Source organism: Nycticebus coucang, chromosome 8 (genome assembly GCF_027406575.1).
Source record: "Nycticebus coucang isolate mNycCou1 chromosome 8, mNycCou1.pri, whole genome shotgun sequence".
Taxonomy (NCBI): Eukaryota; Metazoa; Chordata; class Mammalia; order Primates; family Lorisidae; genus Nycticebus; species Nycticebus coucang.
The window spans coordinates 101032948-101056076 of record NC_069787.1 but is presented as its reverse complement, the minus strand read 5'-3'; the positions used below and the strand labels follow the sequence as shown (position 1 = coordinate 101056076).

The window sequence follows — 23129 nt, the reverse complement described above, 5'->3', positions numbered from 1 at the left end:
CCATTGGGACAGGACTCTAGAGAACATTTCCATCAATGCAGAAAGTTCTTTTGGATAGCATTGCTACAGTATATTTTATGCACTGGTATATTTTACATATACACTTGTGAGTGACTATTATACTTGTTAGCCAAAAATTTTATAGCATTTTATTAAAATTCTTGTTTAAAACTACAACAAAACTGTCAAACAAAATTGTGTGAACTTTTACGGACATGTTACTGGTAACTGATCTTATCAAGGAATGGGCACGTGAAATGAAAATATTTTTTACAAAGAACAAGATACTCATTGTGTATATTGGGTCATAAAGCTATCAATCATATTGGCTTAAAAGGCTAAATGTGCTTTTCATTTTTATTTCAGATGATCCTGTACATGCAGCTCCAACCACTTCTACACGTGTGTTTTATATCAGTGTAGGGGTTTGTTGTGCAGTAATATTTCTTGTAGCAATAATATTAGCTGTTTTGCACCTTCATAGTATGAAAAGGATTGAACTGGATGACAGGTATTGTACATGTTTTGGGAAAGGAAAAAAAAATAAAAGTAGTTATTTGCATATGTTTGAGAATGCCCACACCTAAATGCATACTGGTGCAGGGGAGGGAGGGAAGAAGATCAAGCCCTGGCCAAGGGGAAAGTAAGTGACCTAATCACTGTCTCCATGTTTCTCCATTTTATTTTTTATTTTTTAAAATTTGTGAAATCAGGGCGGCGCCTGTGGCTCAAGGAGTAGGGCGCCAGTCGCATATGCCGGAGGTGGCGGGTTCAAACCCAGCCCTGGCCAAAAAACCACACACACACAAAAAAAAACAAGGTCTTTAAAAAAAAAAAAAAAAAATTTGTGAAATCAGGAATACAGTTTATTGTTGTAGGGAAGAAATGGAGATCAAATATATTTTTCCCATTCGATTTGAAAAGACTTTATTTCGGACTTCTATTACCTTTTTAAAATAGCCCTATTTCTTCCTTCTGATTCCTGTCTCTGTCATTTTTCTTCCATCCATCCCTGCATCCATCCATCCATTCAGTAAACATTTACTAAGCACCTGCTATGCTTTTAACTCATTGGTTCTCAATTTGGTTACACATTAGAGGCATGAGGAAGCTTTTAAAACATACCATTACTTGGATCCACATTCTACAGATTCTGATGTAAGTGGTTTAGGATAGTGTTTGAGTATCAGTATTTTTCTTAAAGTTTCCTGGTTGATTCTAATGTATGTTCAGTTTGAGATACACTGAGTTAGATATTATGCTAAGTGCTGAAAACATGAAAATAAATGGTGTACTTTTTAGTGTCACCAATTTAATCTTTGACATTAACCCCTAATTATAAAAGTGTGTAAATTTGATGACTGTGATATGTATAGGATAGTATAGGAACACAAGAGGTGGCTTGCCCCAGCATGGATGAGTCAGAAATGAAAAGGAGGAGGAGATTACACTCAGGATGGGGTGAGCGGCAAAGCTGGAATGAGAGGTTTATTTTCACAACACACAGTTTTTGCTTCCCTCCTTAGTAATTCCCAACTTCATGACTTGGCTTTCAAAGCTCTCTTTTATGTGGAGATGTATCCTCCATACTCTTTGAACCTTTTCTCCCCTTCTTATTCCCTTGTGCTTCTGTCGAATGACTCCTCCTTCCTCACTTTTCTCCTGCCTGCTGCCCTTCAGGACTTTAGTTCCTTCTTTTTGCCCATAGGGCTCCCTGCATTTTCCACCAGTCCAAACCTTGTTCATTCTGCAAATTCCAGCTGTGTCTCCCGTGAAGTCTTTTCTAAGCCTCCTGACTATCCTCTCCCTCCTCTAGCTCTGCCTGTCTTTTTGGTTTATATTGTACTTTTTTCTTCCTGTAATTTTTTGTGTAGTTATTCCTACTTCTAGAATGTAAGCCATTTCTAACTAGAGAGCAGTGTGTCTTTTACTCATTGCTGAATCCCCACTTCTGACACAGTGTCATACATATGGCAGTTAAGCATATTGTGGTATCAACAAGAGCATGAAGGTACAGAAACTGGCTGGATTCAGTACTTGCCCCTGGGTACTTTCTGTCCCCACTGTTTTACTTTCAAGGGATAAGAATGAAAGGGAAAATGTGAGAGTGATGTGTTTTATAATATATTTTGTGTACAAAATGGTGTTGAAGTTAAATTTAAATTTTACAGAGGAAGAACCATTTGAAAGCAATTGAAGGGGAGAAGAGGTAATAGGAACATTTTGATAGGATTTTGAGAGAGGATATAAGTAGAGGGGTTATTGAAGAGTATGGCATTTAGAAGTCAGTCTTCATACGTACAGAGAGCTGCACTTGTGAGCTAGAGCCATGGACCCATGTGGGCCAGAATTGTGCGAGAACTTTCAGAATTCCATGGGACATACACTTCTGCCTGCTGAAAGGATCAGTTACCCATTCGTGAATTGGTATTCCAGTTCTCTGTACATTTCAGGCACACGTTTCTAGACTTTGAGTTAAAGCAGCTCATATTATCACTTGTTTTCAGAGCATAGCATAGTGGTTGAGAGCATGAACTCTGGAGCCAGATCATCTCTTTTGAAGGTTGGCTGTTCTACTTTCTAGTTTTATGGCCCAGGTAGAGTAAGTTACATGTATAGCCTGTGTCTGTCTCAGTTTTCTTCCTCTGTAAAGCAGAGGGACACACCTACTAGGTATGTTGTGAAATAATACTGTGAGCTCTTAAAACATAGCCCTACACAAAGTGCCATTTTTATGATTTTTGTTTTAAAAAATTTTTAGTATGTTAGTAGTAATGAAGGAATTTCTTCTTCAGCTCTTTTTTTATCCTACTAGTAGTTATTTATTATCTTCCAGGCAGGTTAACAGTGGTGACCAGAGAAGTTCCTGTTCAGTAATCAGGTAGCATTTAAGAGACATCTGCTGCTGCTTTGTATAAGAGCCACTGATATAACAGTGACTACCACTCTGTTGAGAGTTTTCTGTTTACCAGTCTGTGTCAGGCACTTTACATGTATTCTCTTAATGTTTGCAGCCACCCATGGGTGTGGTACTTACTGTCCCTGTTTTAAAGATGGAGAAACAGACTTAAAGAGGAGACTGAATTAACTTTTCCAGGATTGCACTTTTAGAACCAGAGCAGAGCAGGAGGAACTCATTATTGTAGTAGTTATATTGTAGCAACTCATTGTCTTAACAGCATAAAGCACTTGCTATGTGCCAGGCAGTTACTACATGGGCTTTACATTGATTAACTCCATTAATTGATCCTCACAACAGTCCTGTAAGGTTTGATGGAACCCAGGGCTCCATGGAATTCCTTAGAAAAGATTGTTCAAGAGCTCTTCCATCCTATGCACTTAGGAGCCAGAGTCCTATTATATACACTCAAGCAGGGGTCCTCAAACTTTTTTTTTTTCTTCTTTTTTTTTTTTTTTTTTTGTGTCTTTTTTTTTTTTTTTTTATTGTTGGGGATTCATTGAGGGTACAATAAGCCAGGTTACACTGATTGCAATTGTTAGGTAAAGTCCCTCTTGCAATCATGTCTTGCCCCCATAAAGTGTGACACACACCAAGGCCCCACCCACCTCCCTCCTTCCCTCTTTCTGGTTCCCCCCCCATAACCATAATTGTCATTAATTGTCCTCATATCAAAATTGAGTACATAGGATTCATACTTCTCCATTCTTGTGATGCTTTACTAAGAATAATGTCTTCCACGTCCATCCAGGTTAATACGAAAGATGTAAAGTCTCCATTTTTTTTAATGGCTGAATAGTATTCCATGGTATACATATACCACAGCTTGTTAATCCATTCCTGGGTTGGTGGGCATTTAGGCTGTTTCCACATTTTGGCGATTGTAAATTGAGCTGCAAGAAACAGTCTAGTACAAGTGTCCTTATGATAAAAGGATTTCTTTCCTTCTGGGTAGATGCCCAGTAATGGGATTGCAGGATCAAATCTGAGGTCTAGCTTGAGTGCTTTGATGTTTCTCCATACTTCCTTCCAGAAAGGTTGTACTAGTTTGCAGTCCCACCAGCAGTGTAAAAGTGTTCCCTTCTCTCCACATCCACGCCAGCATCTGCAGTTTTGAGATTTTGTGATGTGGGCCATTCTCACTGGGTTGATATCTCAGGGTTGTTTTGATTTGCATTTCTCTAATATATAGAGATGATGAACATTTTTTCATGTGTTTGTTAGCCATTCGTCTGTCGTCTTTAGAGAAAGTTCTATTCATGTCTCTTGCCCATTGATATAAAGGATTGTTGGCTTTTTTCATGTGGATTAATTTGAGTTCTCTATAGATCCTAGTTATCAAGCTTTTGTCTGATTGAAAATATGCAAATATCCTTTCCCATTGTGTAGGTTGTCTCTTTGCTTTGGTTATTGTCTCCTTAGCTGTACAGAAGCTTTTCAGTTTAACGAAGTCCCATTTGTTTATTTTTGTTGTTGTTGCAATTGCCATGGCAGTCTTCTTCATGAAGTCTTTCCCAAGGCCAATATCTTCCAGTGTTTTTCCTATGCTTTCTTGGAGGATTTTTATTGTTTCATGCCTTAAATTTAAGTCCTTTATACATTTTGAATCAATTTTTGTGAGTGGGGAAAGGTGTGGGTCCAGTTTCAGTCTTTTACATGTAGACATCCAGTTCTCCCAACACCATTTATTGAATAGGGAGTCTTTCCCCCAAGGTATGTTCTTGTTTGGTTTATCAAAGATTAGGTGGTTCTAAGATGTTAGTTTCATTTCTTGGTTTTCAATTCGATTCCAAGTGTCTATGTCTCTGTTTTTGTGCCAGTACCATGCTGTCTTGAGCACTATGGCTTTGTAGTACAGACTAAAATCTGGTATGCTGATGCCCCCAGCTTTATTTTTGTTACAGAGAACTGCCTTAGCTATACGGGGTTTTTTCCAATTCCATACAAAACGCAGAATCATTTTTTCCAAATCTTGAAAGTACGATGTTGGTATTTTGATAGGAATGGCATTGAATAGGTAGATTGCTTTGGGAAGTATAGACATTTTAACAATGTTGATTCTTCCCATCCATGAGCATGGTATGTTCTTCCATTTGTTAATATCCTCTGCTATTTCCTTTCTGAGGAGTTCATAGTTTTCTTTATAGAGGTCCTTCACCTCCTTCGTTAGGTATATTCCTAGGTATTTCATTTTCTTTGAGACTATGGTGAAGGGAGTTGTGTCCTTAATTAGCTTCTCATCTTGATTGTTATTGGTGTACACAAAGGCTACTGACTTGTGGACATTGATTTTATATCCTGAAACATTACTGTATTTTTTGATGACTTCTAGGAGTCTTGTGGTTGAGTCTTTGGGGTTCTCTAAGTATAAGATCATGTCGTCAGCAAAGAGGGAGAGTTTGACCTCCTCTGCTCCCATTTGGATTCCCTTTATTTCCTTGTCTTGCCTAATTGTATTGGCTAGAACTTCCAGCACTACGTTGAATAGTAAAGGTGACAGAGGACAACCTTGTCTGGTTCCAGTTCTAAGAGAAAAAGCTTTCAGTTTTACTCCATTCAGTAAAATATTGGCTGTGGGTTTGTCATAGATAGCTTCAATCAGTTTTAGAAATGTGCCACCTATGCCTATACTCTTCAGTGTTCTAATTAGAAAAGGATGCTGGATTTTATCAAATGCTTTTTCTGCATCTATTGAGAGGATCATGTGATCTTTATTTTTGCCTCTGTTAATATGGTGGATAACGTTTATGGACTTGCGTATGTTAAACCAGCCTTGCATCCCTGGGATGAAGCCTACTTGATCATGGTGTATGACTTTTTTGATGATAAGCTGTAATCTATTGGCTAGGATTTTGTTGAGAATTTTTGCGTCTATGTTCATAAGTGAGATTGGTCTGAAATTCTCCTTTTTGTTTGGGTCTTTTCCTGGTTTTGGTATCAGGGTGATGTTTGCTTCATAGAATGTGTTGGGGAAGATTCCTTCTTCCTCAATTTTTTGGAATAATTTCTGCAGTACAGGAATAAGCTCTTCCTTGAAGGTTTGATAGAATTCTGGAGTGAAGCCATCTGGACCAGGGCATTTTTTGGTTGGAAGCTTTTTCATTGTTTCTTTGATCTCAGTGCTTGAAATTGGTCTGTTCAGGAGCTCTGTTTCTTCTTGGCTGAGTCTAGGGAGAGGGTGTGATTCCAAATATTGATCCATTTCTTTCACATTGTCAAATTTCTGGGCATAGAGTTTCTGGTAGTATTCAGAGATGATCTCTTGTATCTTTGTGGGATCAGTTGTTATTTCCCCTTTATCATTTCTGATTGAGGTTACTAGAGATTTTACTTTTCTATTCCTCGTTAGTCTGGCCAATGGTTTATCTATTTTATTTATTTTTTCCAAAAACCAACTCCTTGTTTCATTAATTTTCTGAATGATTCTTTTGTTTTCAATTTCATTGATCTCTGATTTGATTTTGGATATTTCTTTTCTTCTACTGAGTTTAGGCTTAGATTGTTCTTCTTTTTCCAATTCCATAAGATCTCTTGTGAGATTGTTGATGTGCTCTCTTTCTGTTTTTCGAATGTAGGCATCTAAAGCGATGAATTTTCCTCTCAAAACTGCTTTTGCAGTATCCCACAGGTTTTGGTAGCTTGTGTCTTCATTGTTGTTATGCTCAAGGAAGTTAATGATTTCTTGTTTTATTTCTTCCTTCACCCATCTGTTATTCAACAGAAGATTGTTTAGTTTCCATGCCTTTGTGTGGGGTTGAGCATTTTTGTTAGAGTCGAGTTCCACCTTTAGTGCCTTATGGTCTGAGAAGATACAAGGTAAAATTTCAATTCTTTTGATTCTGTTGATATTTGTTTTGTGTCCCAGGATATGATCAATTTTGGAGAATGTTCCATGGGGTGATGAGAAGAATGTATATTCTTTATCTTTGGGATGGAGTGTTCTATATGCGTCTGTGAAGCACAGTTGTTCTGGGGTCTCATTTAAGTCTCTTATATCCTTGTTTAATTTCTGTTTAGAGGATCTGTCCAGCTCTGTAAGAGGAGTGTTAAGGTCCCCTGTTATTATGGTATTATCAGATATCATATTGCTCAGACTGAGTAAGGTCTGTTTCAAGAATCTGGGAGCATTTAAATTGGGTGCATAGATATTTAGAATTGAAATGTCTTCTTGTTGTATTTTTCCCTTGACCAATATAAAGTGACCATCTTTGTCTTTTTTGACTTTAGTTGCTTTAAATCCACATGTATCTGAAAATAAGATTGCAACTCCTCTTTTCTTCTGAATTCCATTTGCCTGAAAAATTGTCTTCCAACCCTTGACTCGGAGCTTTAATTTGTCTTTTGAAGCCAGGTGTGTTTCTTGCAGACAGCAAATGGATGGCTTGTGTTTTTTAATCCCGTCAACCAATCTATGTCTCTTCAGTGGGGAATTCAAGCCATTAACATTTATTGAGATAATTGATAAGTGTGATAGTATTCTATTCGTCTTATTTTGTGAGAGTCCATTGCTTAGTTTTATCTTTTGCATCAGTGTGGAGGTTTGGTTCTTTCCTTTAATTTCTGAGCACTTACTTTGCTGCTGATCCATTGTGGTGGTCAGTGTGCAGAACAGGTTGAAGTATTTCCTGTAGAGCTGGTCTTGTTGTGGCAAATTTCCTCAATGTTTGTATATCCGTAAATGATTTGATTTCTCCATCAATTTTGAAGCTTAGCTTAGCAGGGTACAGAATTCTGGGCTGGAAATTGTTCTGTTTAAGTAGATTAAAGGTAGATGACCATTGTCTTCTTGCTTGGAAAGTTTCATTAGAGAAGTCTGTCGTCACTGTGATGGATTTGCCCCTGTAGGTGAACTGGCGCTTACTCCTGGCAGCTTGCAGAATCTTTTCTTTTGTCTTGACTTTGGACAGGTTCATCACAATGTGTCTTGGAGAAGCTCTGTTAGAGTTGAGGCTACCTGGGGTCCGATATCCCTCTGAAAGCATTGTGTCAGAATCTTTGGTGATATTTGGGAAATTTTCTTTTATAATATACTCTAGTATGGCTTCCATTCCTCTGGGGCATTCTTCTTCCCCTTCTGGAATTCCTATAACTCGTATGTTGGAACGCTTCATAAAGTCCCATAATTCTGACAGTGAACGTTCTGCTTTCTCTCTCTTCTTTTCTGCCTCTTTTACTATCTGAGTTATCTCAAAACCTTTGTCTTCTACCTCTGAAATTCTTTCTTCTGCATGGTCTAACCTGTTGCTGATACTTTCCATTGCATCTTTAAGTTCCCTGATTGTTTCATTTCCTTCAGCTCTGCTATATCCTTTTTATATTCTTCATATCGTTCATCTCTGATTTGATTCTGTTTTTGGATTTCCTTTTGGTTATTTTCCACTTTATTAGCAGTTCCCTACATTGTTTCCATCATTTCTTTCATTGTTTTCAACATGTGTATTCTAAATTCCCTTTCTGTCATTCCTAACATTTCTGTATATGTGGAATCCTCTGAAGTAGCTACCTCATGGTCCCTTGGAGGGGTTGTTCTGGACTGGTTCTTCATGTTGCCTGGAGTTTTCTGCTGATTCTTCCTCATGGGTGATTTCTTTTATCTGTTTCCTTGCCCTAATTTTCCTTTCACTTCCTCTTGCTCTTTAAGTTCTCGTGCCTGTGAACTAAGGGTTACAGGACCAGAAGGGTGAGAAGGTTTAAGAGCAAAAAAGGGATGAAAGAAAGGAGGACCGAGTGATAAGGAAAAAAAAAGAAAAATAGAGAAAGGAGAGGGGGTGGGTAAAAGGAATATTGACAAAAAGAAGAGAGGCACAGAAAGAGGGAGACAGAGCAATATAGGTGTACAGTAGGGTACTTTGATACAACCTTAAAAAAAAAACCACCTTCTGGGGGTGCCCAGTTGGGTGGTTCCCTTGAGGTCAGCAGCTCTTTGCTAACCTGATCAGACACAGTACCCCACCTCCACCAAGTAGAGAGGAAAGACAAAAATGCTATAAATCAAACCAAAACAAGCAAACAGAAAACTTTACGGGATAAAATTGGCTGGAAAAACCAAATAATAGCGGCAGAAACACTAACAAAAATGAAGTTCTAATTATTGAAATAGGCAGCAATGGGAAATTATAATTAAACTAGAAAAATTGAGAAAGAAAAAGGATCTGTATGGAAAAGGTTGAACTTAAAAAACAAAACAACAATCCACAACATCAAAATAAAAAAGACAACCAAACCAAAAAAAAACACAACCAAAAACAAAGCAGTATGTATATGTTATTGAATATTGTCTGGGCAACACGTGGTCTTCTGCGGTATGAGATGTTAATCACAGTTCTGATACAACTGGAGGCTGCTAGTTTCTCAAACCCCAGCAGGTAGACACCCTAAATCTCTCTTTAGCCCACTTAAAAGGCACTTTGAACTTGTTCACTTACTGAGCAGAAGCTTTCTCAGGGAAGTGCTTGTGCTGGAATCACTGCTGAAGTGGCTATCCACTTACCCTGTGTGTCAAAACTGGTCTCCGTCTGCCCCAGAGGGTTAGGTCTGCAAGGCGGCTCAGACCCCGCCCTTAGGCTACTTGGTCGCTGGGTTACCAGCTCCCACCCAATTCCAGCTCTGCGACCCTGAGGGCGGAGCTTGCCGGGGCAGATCGCTCACAATGTCTGCCTGTGACCCAGAGCCAAACACTATTAGCTCCGTCTGGCTCTGCGGCTCAGACTGGGGCCCCAGACAAAGGCCAAAGTTCTCCGCACTCCTGCTCAGGCTCTCCCCAAGGCAGTTCAGCTGAGTGCCAAGTCCAAAGACACCAAAACAGTTCACAGGTAAGGCCTTTCTGGTTTGCAGTCTTGCTGCTACTGAACTTACAGTTGCGGGAGGGTTTAGACGGATTGAACACACGCGACCACTTGCCGGTTTTCCACTGTTTTAGTCCTCCTCTTGGGGTCCAGAAGTCTCTCGCTGACTCCCTGTATCCTCTCAGGGGTGATGATAGGCAGATCCCACCAGCCAGAGATGCCTGGAGTCGTATATCCCAAGACTCACGGTGCCAAGATGCAAGGAAGCTGTTACTCGGCTGCCATCTTGCTCCGCCTCCCCTCAAACTTTTTAAACGGGGCCAGTTCACTGTCCCTCAGACCGTTGGAGGGCCAAACTATAGTTTAAAAAAAAAAACTATGAACAAATTCCTATGCACACTGCACATATCTTACTTTGAAGTAAAAAAACAAAACGGGAACAAATACAATCACACCGCCGCATGTGGCCCGTGGGCTGTAGTTTAAGGACCCCTGAAAAATTGCTAGAAGTGGGCTCATGCCCAGGCAGTTGGAGCCATGTGTAACTATTTGTGTTTTTTTTTTCTTTTTCATTGTCAAATAAGAGTATTATAGAATGCTTTGACTCTGAGATTCAGTATAGAGTCATCAGTTAACTTATTTTTTTTAAGTATCAAAAAATAGACAACTCATATTTATAAGTAAAAATAAAAGATAATTTCAAAAAAACAGAACATACTAAGTCTTGTAGACAATAGGAAAAGAAGAAATACATCAAATTCATTCTCCTTGATCTGGGTACCCCTGATATTAAAGTTGGAGAAAATATATTATTATAAAGGAGAATTAGAAACATGTCACTTATAAATGAGGATACAGTATCCTAAACAACATATTAACATGTTGAGTTAAAAATTAATGTTTAAGTAATATACTTTGGTCAAAATTAAAACCAATTTATGTGAAGATTAGTCACTATTTTCTTTTCTTGTTCTTTTTTTTTTCTTTTTCTTTTCCTTTTCCTCAGCCCTTCCCTCCTGTAACTATTTGTTGAATGAAGAATGAATATAGGGAGGAAAAAACTATTGTTATGCTAGTAATTTTTTGCCTTTTTCAGTATATATCAATAGCTCCATTCTGTTTGGTTTATGTCTTTCTGTTCTAGGGAAGTGTGGTTTTCTCTCTTGATTGATTGACCCTTGTGTTTCTTGAGCGCATGCTGGGGTTCAGTTGGGCCTACCAGGGGCTCACTAGGCCAGCCTGTGGCTTAAGTCAGGCACTGGCCACCATGCATGGCTTCAGTATGAAGAAGTGGATAAACAGGTACTCTTCCTGCCCTGGTTAGGTGAGACAGACATTAAACAAGCAATCTCTGCTAGAATGTCATCTTGCCTGATGAATCCTTTTTATATTCTCTTTGAGGTGCAGAATATCTTAAGCAAAATTGCTGAGGAAACAGGGCTGACTGTAGCATCACAGGAAGAAGTAGATAACCTGGGAATGATGGGCATCTTAAGGAAAGGCATGCTGAGGGGCATGTTGTTAGGCAAACATGTATCTTCAGATGCATGGTTTTGCTGAGCAGAATGGCTTGCATATGATAATGTTTATTGCAGAACATACTTACCTTAGATAATTTTTGTTATGTCATTTTCAGAAGTGTTTTCATTGTAATAGCAGATAATAGTAGATTATATTATTAATGATACAAAGTGTGCATGGGGACGTAACGCTCGTTGCCTAAATGTTATATATTTACATTTTCCCCATACATGTATGGACTCTTAAAGTTGATAAAATTCATGTATAACTATTGAAGATTAAATAGCAGCCTTTTGTCATTATGGGATTGTTTTGTTTTGTTATTTTACATAATAAAAATGGTACATTGCTCAGATTGGCCTGGAACTCCAGGGCTCAGGCAATCTTCCTGCCTCAACTGCCTGAGTAGCTGGGACTTTAGGCACTTGCCACCATGCATGGCTTCATTATGTATTTTTTGAATCACCAGTTTTTGAAAATACAGAACTATCATGTGAGGAGTGGTCACGTGGAGTTAAAAGATTAAAAGATTTTGCATATTAAGAAAAAGTTAGAGCCTCCAAATTGGGTGCTACTCATCCTGTAGGTAAGAGAGGTATGGAAGGCCTATCCTGTCATGTGGCTTCACACTGAATTTAAAAGCTTCACTTCTCCACTGCTACAGAATTACAAGAGCTGAAGCAATGAGAGGAAATGTGCCTAAGAGTGACCTGGAACAAGGTTGCTCCTTACTGAAAAGACAAAAGCACATGTTTGAGAAGCATTAATTTATAGTAAACTTGAACACAGGGCTAGCAATTAAAATATTTGACCCTGCTATCTTCTGGGTCTCCTGTATTAAGAGAGTATGATGTATGTAGTGCTTTAAGTACTAGTGGTTTCTAAGAAGTTCTATAAATTCTAAAAGGGGGCATTGGGTAAGTAGAAGCAGCAAAGTGTATATGATTAAGAAACTTGAAATAAATGTGATACTTCTTGCCAATCTTTGAACATGTTGGCAAATTTGATTTGGTTTAGATTCCCCTATCTGTAGGCCATTTGATTTTGGGCCGTCACTGAAAGAGGCCTGTCTTTCTACTTTTCTAAAAAAAATAAGCTAATTGAATGACAGAGGCTTTTTTATGGGGGAGACGATGCATAGTTCCCTAATGTATTCTGTTTGAGGTTCAGGACTGTTATCTGAGATGTCTAAGGACTAGTACCTACATTTCTGAATAATTTTGATAAAATGGAACTGCTTAGTGTTTTTGGAAATAGAAATAGAACATTGTAATGTAGATACATGCGTTATTGTGATCTCCATCAAGGTTTTAGGCTGTTTATAATGGCTACGTGAATTTTGTATGATTAGAAAAAGGAAATTTCTCATTGAAGCTGACTTGTCAAATATTTTTCTCTTAAAAATTGTTTGCAGCATCAGTGCCAGCAGCAGTTCCCAAGGGCTATCTCAGCCATCCACCCAGACAACTCAGTATCTGAGAGCTGACACGCCCAACAATGCAACTCCTATCACCAGTAAGAGTTAATTAATTCTGAAGCCAATTTACTAAAGTTGTCTATGCCTTTTTGCCAGTGTTCCTGCATGGTTAGTACACTTGTAGGACATGTTGTATAAATAATATCTAAAATATGCAAAACCAGGCCGGATCTTTAACTTTTGCTTTCTATAGCATTGAATGAACCATTCTAAAATTGAGATATTAAAAATAAAATTTAAGTGCTAGAATTAGTTTTGTTTTGAGATTTCCATAGATTAATTCTGTTTAAACAGCTTACTAAATCACTTCTATAGACATTTTCAGTTATATTTATTGTATATGCTAAAAATACTTTTTTTTTTTAGTGTTGGGGATTCATTGAGGGTACAATAAGCCAGGTTACACTGATTGCAATTGTTAGGCAAAGTCCCTCTTGCAATCATGTCTTGCCCCCATAAAGTGTGACACACACCAAGGCCCCACCCCCCTCCCTCCGTCCCTCTTTCTGCTTTTCCTCCCCCCCATAACCTTAATTGTCATTAATTGTCCTCATATCAAAATTGAGTACTTAGGATTCATGCTTCTCCATTCTTGAGATGCTTTACTAAGAATAATGTCTTCCACTTCCGCTAAAAATACTTTCTAAGAAAAAATTTATTTTTCAAAAATTTTAATTAATAAGAAATTTACTATTTTTAATTATGCATATTACCTTAAGGAGCTAGGTAATTTATCTTTTATATGTGCTGAAAACACAGTACCTGTATTTTTTTAAAAGGCCAATAATACATTTGGTTATAAATTAAAAAATGAAAAAGGAGCAGAAAAAATATTTGAAGACCTAATTGTCAAGAATGTTTTAAGATGACAGAATACACCAGACCATAGATCCAAGAAACTTAGAGAACTCCAGGAAGGATTAAACATACACACTCACTCACATATACTTAGGTACCCACACATGTCTCAGTAAAACTGTTATGAATGGTTTCGGATGTCATCAGCCTACATCTATTATGAAGTTGTCCAAAGCCTTTCATGTAGTTCTTCTGGCAACCATTGATGATCATTGCATAGGTCCACTAAAATTTTAAGACCCCCTCCCCCAATATTTACCAAAGCTAATAAGTTGTTAGAGATATCATTTCAACTTCTACCTGCCAACACTGGATTTTCCTTTTATTCTAACATTTTTTTCTTGGAGTAAAAACCTAGATTTGTGGCTATCCATTTTATTTTTGATTCATTGTATTAAGAATGAATGGTGATTAAGGGAAATTAACAATTTGAATCTCATAAGGGTTTTACTGGGCTGTGGGAATGCCAGAATAATTAAACCAATCATGTATTATGTAAGAAAAGATATTTTTTCAAACATCTCTTTATTTAAAAGGTTCTTTTGTTATGAGACTGGATTAGAAAATCTTTTGGGAGAAAAGCTGTCCATAGGAGTGATTAAGTTAAATTCTGTGAGTTAAGGCATGTTTCATGGGACTGAAAGACAATTGATGTGTTGGTAATTGTAATATTATTTTTAGAATTGTTTTAATTATGCATTTTAACATTTTGGAATAGTATTGTGCTGGGCAGGAGAGCATTTCTTTACTAAATTATTGTGACCTTCATAATTAACTCCCCCAGATCATGTATATTCCTATTTTCTTTGATGATTTTTACTTATTCATTTCTAAGACTTGTTGTGAAGTTCTTGCTGAGCTATTTGACTCCAATACCATAATAAGGGTATTTATATTGCTTGGTTTGGCTTTGTTGGCTCCTCAGGTTATCCTACCTTGCGGATAGAGAAGAATGACCTGAGAAGTGTCACTCTTTTGGAGGCCAAAGCCAAGGTGAAGGATATAGCAATATCCAGGGAGAGGATAACTCTAAAAGATGTACTGCAAGAAGGTATTTATTTTCTCAACATCAGTTTATTAAGTAAGATTTAATGTTACCACTACAAACTTTTTTCAAATAATTTTTAAAATTATATCTCCTTTTGTGTCTAAAATAAGCTTTGAAAATAGTGTATAATTTATTTTTTTCATAAAAATGATTTTCATTTTTCTTTTCTTTAGACTTTAAAATGCCTTATATAACTTCAGTTCACTTTTTGATTTTCAGATATATTAAAGCATATATATTAGTGTTTGTTACCTTATTTAAGGGTTTTTTTTTTCCTGTTTAATTCTTAAAGTGATCACTCCCTAGCAGACCTCTTTGAAATAGTCTAAGTCTTTTCCTGACAGGTAATGTAAGAGGCAGAAGGAATGTGCATGGGTTTTGGAGTTAGAACCTAGTTCTAGTCCCACAGTGTATATACTTGGTGATCTTAGAGAAATCCCTTAATGTCTTTGATCTCTAGTTTCTTTCCCTTTAAATTTAGACTACTGGACTAGTTATGAAGATTAAGTGAAATGACATACAATAAATGAACTAACACATGGTGGTGTTTTATAATTATTAGTATTCTTCCCTTCTCTTTTTGCTGGCCCTTACTTTCTTTTGAGTTTTGGGGATAATGATTAGGGAGATAGTAAAAGAAGAGGACAGAAATTAATAATAAAATACTACATAGAGCTCTTCAGGTTGTTAATAGTGACTTTTTGGTTTGGAATTTGGTTTGGAATATGTGTAAGAGTCTGCCATAATTTGGTTTGGAATGTTTGGGATGTGTAAAAGTCATGTATTCTTGTTAGCTGGGATAGTGATATGTAAGTTATTCCTACTAAGTCAAGTACCTAAACTATCTCCAGGGGTAGACGGTAATTAAAGGCAGCAGAACTTGGGGTTGTTCTTCAGTGCGGGAATGCCGCTTGTTAGGGTTGTCTATTTTCTGAGCATATCTGTTTTTTAGATATATTTACAGTCTGAAGACAGCAAGTAGAACAGATAGCATGTCCTAAAGAATTGAATGAAAGACCAATGAATAATGTTGTATTTGCAGTTTCTTTTGGTCTCAGATGGGATGGAATAAGTAATTTATTGAAGCAGTATAATTTGAAGAGGAAATTCTGAACCAAGTCGACAGAGTTTTTTCGGGTTTTTTGTTTCTTATATTTTCAGGCCCATCGTAGTTTATTTTAAAATTCTGTTGATTTCAGAAAAGAAAACATGATAGCTAATTAACATTTTTAAAAAGTGGTCAGATTCACTGGAAATCTGATAAATTTAAGTCAAATAATGGTTACATGCTGTTTTTCATCAGTCAGATTAAGAAAAATTAAAAAGATAGATAATATGCAGACTGACAGATATGGAGGAACCAGGTTCCTTACACATTGCTGTAGGTATATGAATTGCTATAACCTTGTGGTACAGTAACGTCTGTACAGCTGTGCTTGAGTACATGTAGATCCATGTTTGGGAATAACATTTTTAAATGTCACTAGGCAGTGGGAAAAGAAGACAGAGGAGCGTTTGCAGTCCTGCTGTGGGAGAGAGTGAAGCAGCTTAGTCAAGCAAGGCAATTCCTTGTTTGACTTCCCTTTGTCAGGGAAGACAGGTCCTTGTCAGAAGGGACTGACAGGTCAGGATGTAGAGCTCTCAAAAGTGTTTGAAGGTATTTACCAGGCTCACGTGTCTTAAATACTGATTATTCAAAGCTTTTCCTGTCTCGAGCATCCAAGTTACTCTGTGTCTCTGGACCACAGTGAGATTTGATAGATAGGCAGTAACAATTTCAGCTCATGGAATAAAAGACATCAGAGCAAGCCTCTTTGTATACATGGTGTCTGTAGCAAAGTGAAATTGTTTACAGGTTTATCTTTTAGATTATAATAGAAGGAAAGTAAAAAATTTTAAGAGGCTGGGCGTGGTGGCTCACGCCTGTAATCCTAGCCCTCTGGAAGGCTGAGGCTGGTGGATTGCCTGAGTTCAAGGAGTTTGAGACCAGCCTGAGCAAGAGTGAGACCCGGTCTCTAAAAATAGCCAGATGTTGTGGTGGGCACCTGTAGTCCTAGGTACTTGGGAGGCCGGGGCAAGAGGATCACTTGAGCCCAAGAGTTTGAAGTTGCCATGAGCTATGACACCACGGCACTCTACCCAGGGTGACAGAGTGAGACACTGTTTCAAAAAAAAAAAAAAAAAATTTTTTTTTTTTTTTTTTTTTACAGTGAGAAAGTAAAATAACATTTTTAATGACCATTTTCTCATTAGGGAGCTTTTTATTAGCAGTTCCAAAATTGCTAATAAAATTTGGATGGATTTTCATAGTTCATTTATAACTACTCCTTTCTCCTCAGTAAGGTCATAACTAACTTCTCTTCTTACTGTAAAGGTTTTCAGGAACACATTTTAACAGTGACGCTGGAAGCTACGTGGCTTTTCTGAGATCCTCTAAGGAGTGCACAGTAGAAGGACTGGAACCCAAACTATCTCAGTTCAACACTTGGCACCCTTTGGCCTTCTTTGAAGCTGCTTTTTAAAGCTCTGTAACAGTAAGGAGGAGAATTTATTTTTCTCCTCTTGTCATTATTTTGAGACTGGGCATAGTAGCCCATTATTGAGCTCCTGTGCTCCTGGCTTTATCCTGGTTTCTTTAGGATAGTTCAGAAAAATTCTCATATGCTTGGTTTAGATACGATGTTTCTGAAAGCAAGTTAAGAAGTTTAAATAGTCTCAGAGAACTTTTAAGCAGTCATTCAAAACCAAAGATTTGCATCCTTTTGCTGTAGGATAGACAGACCATAATACTGTTGATCACATACACCCTTGTTATGTTTGTTTAAGTTATATTATGCTAGGAAGTTTAATATTGTAATTTTATTAAGGTTATTGTATGATCTCATTAATTATTACTTTTCTTTTAGGTACTTTTGGGCGTATTTTCCATGGAATTTTAGTAGATGAAAAAGATCCAAATAAAGAAAAGCAAGCATTTGTAAAAACAGTTAAAGGTAAGATATTTTTCCCTGTATAATTTCCTGTCTTAATGTGGCTTGTGCTAGCAAAATTCTGTGTCAATTTCTCAGTCTGTGTTGGATTTTTTATATCAATCCATGTTACTTTAGCTCATATGAGGCTAACTTTTAGGAGATTTGGGTTCTCATTAGGTGTAGAAAAACAGAAGTCTGATAAATTAAGACATTAAACAGGTATTATGCTGCTAGTTATTTTTTATTTTTATATTTTTTGAGCCAGAGTCTCACTTTGTTGCCCTCGGTAAAGTGCGGTGGCATCACAGCTCACAGCAAGCTCCAACTCTTGGGCTTAAGTGATTCTCTTGCCTCGGCCTCCCAAGTAACTGGGACTACAGATGCCTGCCACAACACCCAGCTATTTTTTATTTGCAATTGTTCAGCTGGCCTGGGTTAGATTTGAATCTGTCACCCTCAGTGTATATGCTAAGAGCACTGAGCCTCATGCTTCTAGTTAAACTGTATCCACTTGACTTCATTGTTGCTATACCTTATGCTGTGTTTTTTTCTAGGTTAAAATCCTTTGATATCATCTCTTTTTACCCTTTGAAACAATTGTCATTAGTTTTTTCCTCCCAATATTAAAGACTATAAAGAAAAATATTAAAATGACTCCTAGACCCCTAGTACCTTATGTAGATAGTCATTGTTTACCTTTTACCCCCTTCCTTTTTTCTCTTATATAGAATGCTCCAGTGAATAAATATCTCTGTGTATGTATATGTGTTTGTGTTGTGTCTGTGTTTCCTGGTGTACCAGGTATAGCGATAGTTGGAATTGCTAGCCTAAAGGTGCATACATTTAAAATTTTGGCAGATACTGTCAGATTGTTCTCTAAAAGATAGCACTGATTTATATTTTCATGAAGAGAGTATTTTCTTCTTTGGGCTAATTTTTTGAAATGTGATGCCTAATTTTTCACTGATTTATATAATAAATGAGAGATTCTCTATCAAAATACTGTAATATTTACATAGGTGTATAACTTATTGCCTAATACTGATAAATTAGTGAGACTTTCAGAATTTCATCCCTGACCTATGGAAAAACTCGAGAAAGTCTGAGTTAAGTCTTTTATTTCCTTATTTTGAGAGAAAGAAAAATGTGGTAAATTATAGGATGCTTTTTATTGTCTGTCACTGTCTGATATAGGTTGAAATGACAAGATAATTTGTGAAAAAACTGAACTCTTTGCAGAGACTGAGGGGAAAATTCATTTTTATGAATAGAAGGTGATAAAATTTTATGAAGTTTATAAAGTTAATTTATAAAAACTGTAGTTTACTTGAAGGAATACATGAAAAGTATGAAGTTTGTTTTTTCTAAAAAGTTGAGTTTTACAAATCTAACAAAAAATCTCTAGAGATCAATTGCTTTTAATTTAGCAATACTGATTAAGTCTGCTGCAAACATACATGCCCATACATTCCCTTTTACCTTTCTTAAAAAATGGTTTAACTTACTGTAACATTAGCATTCAGCATTTATTTTATTCAGCCCTCTAACATTTTTAAAGGTTAACATTTGTTAGGTCCTAATAGGTTTTATGACTAGTTTTGAAGGGTAGTTTACATATTACTTTTGTAAATGTGATGTTTTGAACCATACATTCAAAAACAACTGTCTTTGTTACTCTTTTCTCATTTTTTAAAGGAAACTTTTTTCCTTAATTCTAGCATTTTTTTTAAAAAATATTTTATGGACTGGTTAGAGGTAGGATATTACTTTATTCTGAATGAATCTTGAATTCACAAAGGAGGTTTTTCATACAAAATTGGGTTGATTTAGGGTTGGAAAAGGGCAGAAAGGAAATAACAGTGATAAGAAAACACAATACGGATACAGGGACTGTTTCCCAAGATAAGATTTCCTTGCCCATATATACTTGAATTGTGGTCACTTGGTTGTTTCTGTGCCTCACCACTGTAATTGTAATGTTCTCTCTAAGCTAGACGGAAATAAGAGAAAGCGCAGTGAGTCCTTTGCTTGGGGGGACAGAGAGGAAGGGCATTGACTGGGTGGCTCAAAATTGTTAGGTCACTCCACATGATTGATTTATCTCTGAGATTTATTCTTTTGGAATGTTATTTTTATTGTTTTAGTTGTAACTACCAAATAGAGCTGCCAGAGTTCTTTCTCAAATCTGAATGCTTTGTTACATGCTGCACAATTGGCAGTGCAGCATAAAATACAAAACATAAAATTTTTAGAGAGCATTGACCCTTGCCTTTGGGCATAAGCAGGAGATTGGAATTTGGCTTTTTTAAAAATTAATAATTTTGTTCAGAGACTTTTTTCTTCTTTTATGTTCTGATATAAATTTCCAGAGATTGAAATTAGAAACCTGAATCTTACACAATAAATTTGTGAAACTGAATTCCATAAAATAAATGGTAGCAGTGGCTCACACTTGTAATCCTAACACTCTGGGAGGCCAAAGGCGGGAGGATCCTTTGATCTCAGAAGTTCAAGACCAGCTTGAGCAAGAGTGAGACCCCATCTACACAAAAATAAATGGATCACTTAGGGGCTTGGGGTATTAAATTCTTATTTTATAGTGGCTAACGTTTTGTAATTTTGAAAATAAATTTAAAAAATCATTTTGTGCTTCCTTGTAACTTTTAGAATGCATTTAATAGTACCATTTTCAAATGTGCATATTTTGAAGACAGGCTTTTCACTATTTAAAATTAAAAGACTAGGTAGGACTAGATTGGGAAAGGAATTCAGGAAAATGAGTTTTTCTTAATAAATGGATAAAGTTTTATTGCTTCAATTGAAAAAATTTTTCAGATCATCATCTAGTTCTACTGTCCCTTGCTTAATAGAACATGCTTATCAAAATTAAGAATTTGAAAAAAGTACATATAAAATAACAAATCTTGAAATTGCTTTTTGTTTTACTTGGGTCTTCTTACCAATTGAGGAGAAGGTAAACTCTAACTGGGCAGGTACTACTAAAGTTCTTAACCTAAAGAGAGTCTACTAGCCCCCAATAATCCTGGCCATAATTTCATTAGAAATTATTTAGGTCATAGAGTAATAAAAGCACATTCTGCCCTTTACTAAACAATCTCAAATTTTAAGTAGTTTTGGGGCATCTAGAGTTTATTCCAGCCAACATTGGTATAAAGCACCTTTTCCAAAGAAATACCAAATGTTTCAAGAACTTGGCTTCTTGTCCACCCATTTTACTTTCCTACAAAAGTCTGAACTAAGAGAAGTTGTCTGGAAAGGAAGTGCTACTAGCAAGTAATGGGAGAGGGAGTGAGGCAGGAAGTGATATTCCAATGGGTAGACTTAGAAGTAAATGAAATTTGAGATTTCTCAATAGGTCCACTTTGAGGGATTATGTTTACATGGATGGAACTGAAACATATTCTTTTCAGTGAAGTATCTCAAGAATGTAAAAAAAGTATCCAGTGTACTCAGCACTATTATGAAACCAATATATAATCATCTACATTCATATGAATGGTAAAACACATCTGTATTCCAGAAAGGAGGAAGGAAGGGGAGAGAGAGGGACAGAGAGGGGGAGGTTGGGAGCAGGGAGAGAGTATTTGGTGGGACCTCTCCTATTATGCACAATGCAATGGTACATTTCAAAACTATTAAAGAGTAGGCTTGGCACCTCGAGCTCAGCAGCTAGAGCGCCAGCCTGATACACTGTGGCTGGTGGTTTGAACCCAGCCCAGTCCTACCAAACAACAATAACAACAACTACAAAAAAAAAAAAAAATAGCCAGGCATTGTGGCGGGCTCCTATAGTCCCACCTACTTGGGAGGCTGAGGCAAGAGAATCACTTAAGCCCAAGAGTTTGAGGTGGCTGTGATCTGGGACGCTATGGCACTCTACCGAGGATGACATAGTAAGACTCTATCTTAGAAAACCCAAGAAACTATTAAGAGTAGAGTGTAAATGTCTTACACAACAACAAATAAGTGAGGTGATGATTATGTTAATCAGTTTGATGTAAGCATTCCACATTGTATATCAAATCAGCACATTGTACCCCATAAATGCATAAATGTACACAGTTATGATTAAATAAATAAATAAAACAAAAAACAAATAGTGCCTAAGTTCAACCAACTGGATTTTTATTGTTGGTTCAACATTTAAATAGGTGGGGCTGGAATGTGGATCTTGGCTTTGCTAATCTTTAATGTCTTTCTCTCTCTCCTATTGCTTTGCATTATAATAATGTATGAATTATTATTACAGTTTTTTTTTTCTTTTTTTTTTTTTTTTTTCCCAGTTTTTGGCCAGGGCTGGGTTTGAACCTGCCACCCCCGGCATATGGGGCCGGCACCCTACTCCTTTGAGCCACAGGCACCACCCCTATTATTACAGTTTTTACTGTTGACATAAAAATTTGTTATTGGTTTCTTTAAAAGGGTCTGTAAGGATTCACTACACTATTTTTGATATTCAAGAACTATTTTTAAAAATTCAAACTCATTTTCAACTTTACAATGGAAACACTATTCACTTAATAGAAATGTGAGGATAATTTTTATTATTAGTTAAAATAGCTGTATAAGTCAAAGATGTCAGTCTATTTTAATTTCATCAGAAGTTCTTCATATCAAAGTTTTTAAGCCATTTCAAACAGTGGACAGATTCTTGTATAGTATTAAGATAGAGGGGAAAAAAAGAAGAAAAAAGATAGAGGTTTCTATAAGATGAGGAATCCTTGTGGACTTGTGCAAATATTTGATGGCTTTAAAAATTCTTTTAAAGATGTAGACCAAAGATGGTGGCTAATTGCATTATGAAGTTTTGTTTCAAAAGCATTGACCTAAACATCCATTTCAGTTCTGTTTGCTACTTTGGACCAAAACCCAAGTTCAGAAGCTAAAAATAAAATGTAATAATCATATCCTAATTTTAGATATATATGAAAAAGTTAATTTCCCACTAATTTAATTCTTTGTATTTTATTATGTCTAAAAACCTCGGAGAGGTCTGGTAGCAGTGGCTCACACTTGTAATCCTAACATTCTGGGAGGCCAAGGCAGGAGGATCCTTTGAGCTCAGAAGTTCAAGACCAGCTTGAGCAAGAGTGAGACCCCATCTACACAAAAAAATAGAAAAACTAGCCAGGATTGGTGGCACACATCTGTAGTTCTAGCTACTTGGGAGGCTGAAGCAGGAGGATCACTTTGAACCCAGAAGTTTGAGGTTGCTGTGAGCAAAGGGTGGCACCATGGCACTCTAACCTGGGGCAACAGAGTTAGACTCTGTCTCTCCTCCCAAAAACCCACAGAGAGGTTTAAAAAAAAAAGGAAGCAAAGAAATGGGCCATAATCTCCAATCAGAATTTCTGTAGTTATTTTTGGTAGTTGTATGCTTGTATAGTTAGGAAGTATAAGTAGAACAGAAAGTTACAAAATATGAATTCACCTAACTCTAAAAGTAACCACCATGCATAAACAATCTATTATGACGCTGTAAGAAAAA

At 36.8% G+C, this 23129-nt stretch overlaps 1 protein-coding gene across 2 annotated transcripts in view; it reads left to right on the top strand.

The window, feature by feature from the left end:
• Nucleotides 1–23129, top strand: part of RYK (receptor like tyrosine kinase) — a 110906-nt gene that overhangs the window by 63315 nt on the left and 24462 nt on the right. The window contains exons 6-9 of one of the 2 annotated variants that reach the window (XM_053600690.1): nt 367–511; nt 12680–12780; nt 14526–14651; nt 17555–17641. In XM_053600690.1, coding sequence (XP_053456665.1) covers nt 367–511; nt 12680–12780; nt 14526–14651; nt 17555–17641 — 459 coding nt within the window. Of the gene's footprint in view, nt 1–366; nt 512–12679; nt 12782–14517; nt 14652–17554; nt 17642–23129 lie in introns of both variants that reach the window. The other variant, XM_053600689.1, reaches the window with a different exon arrangement.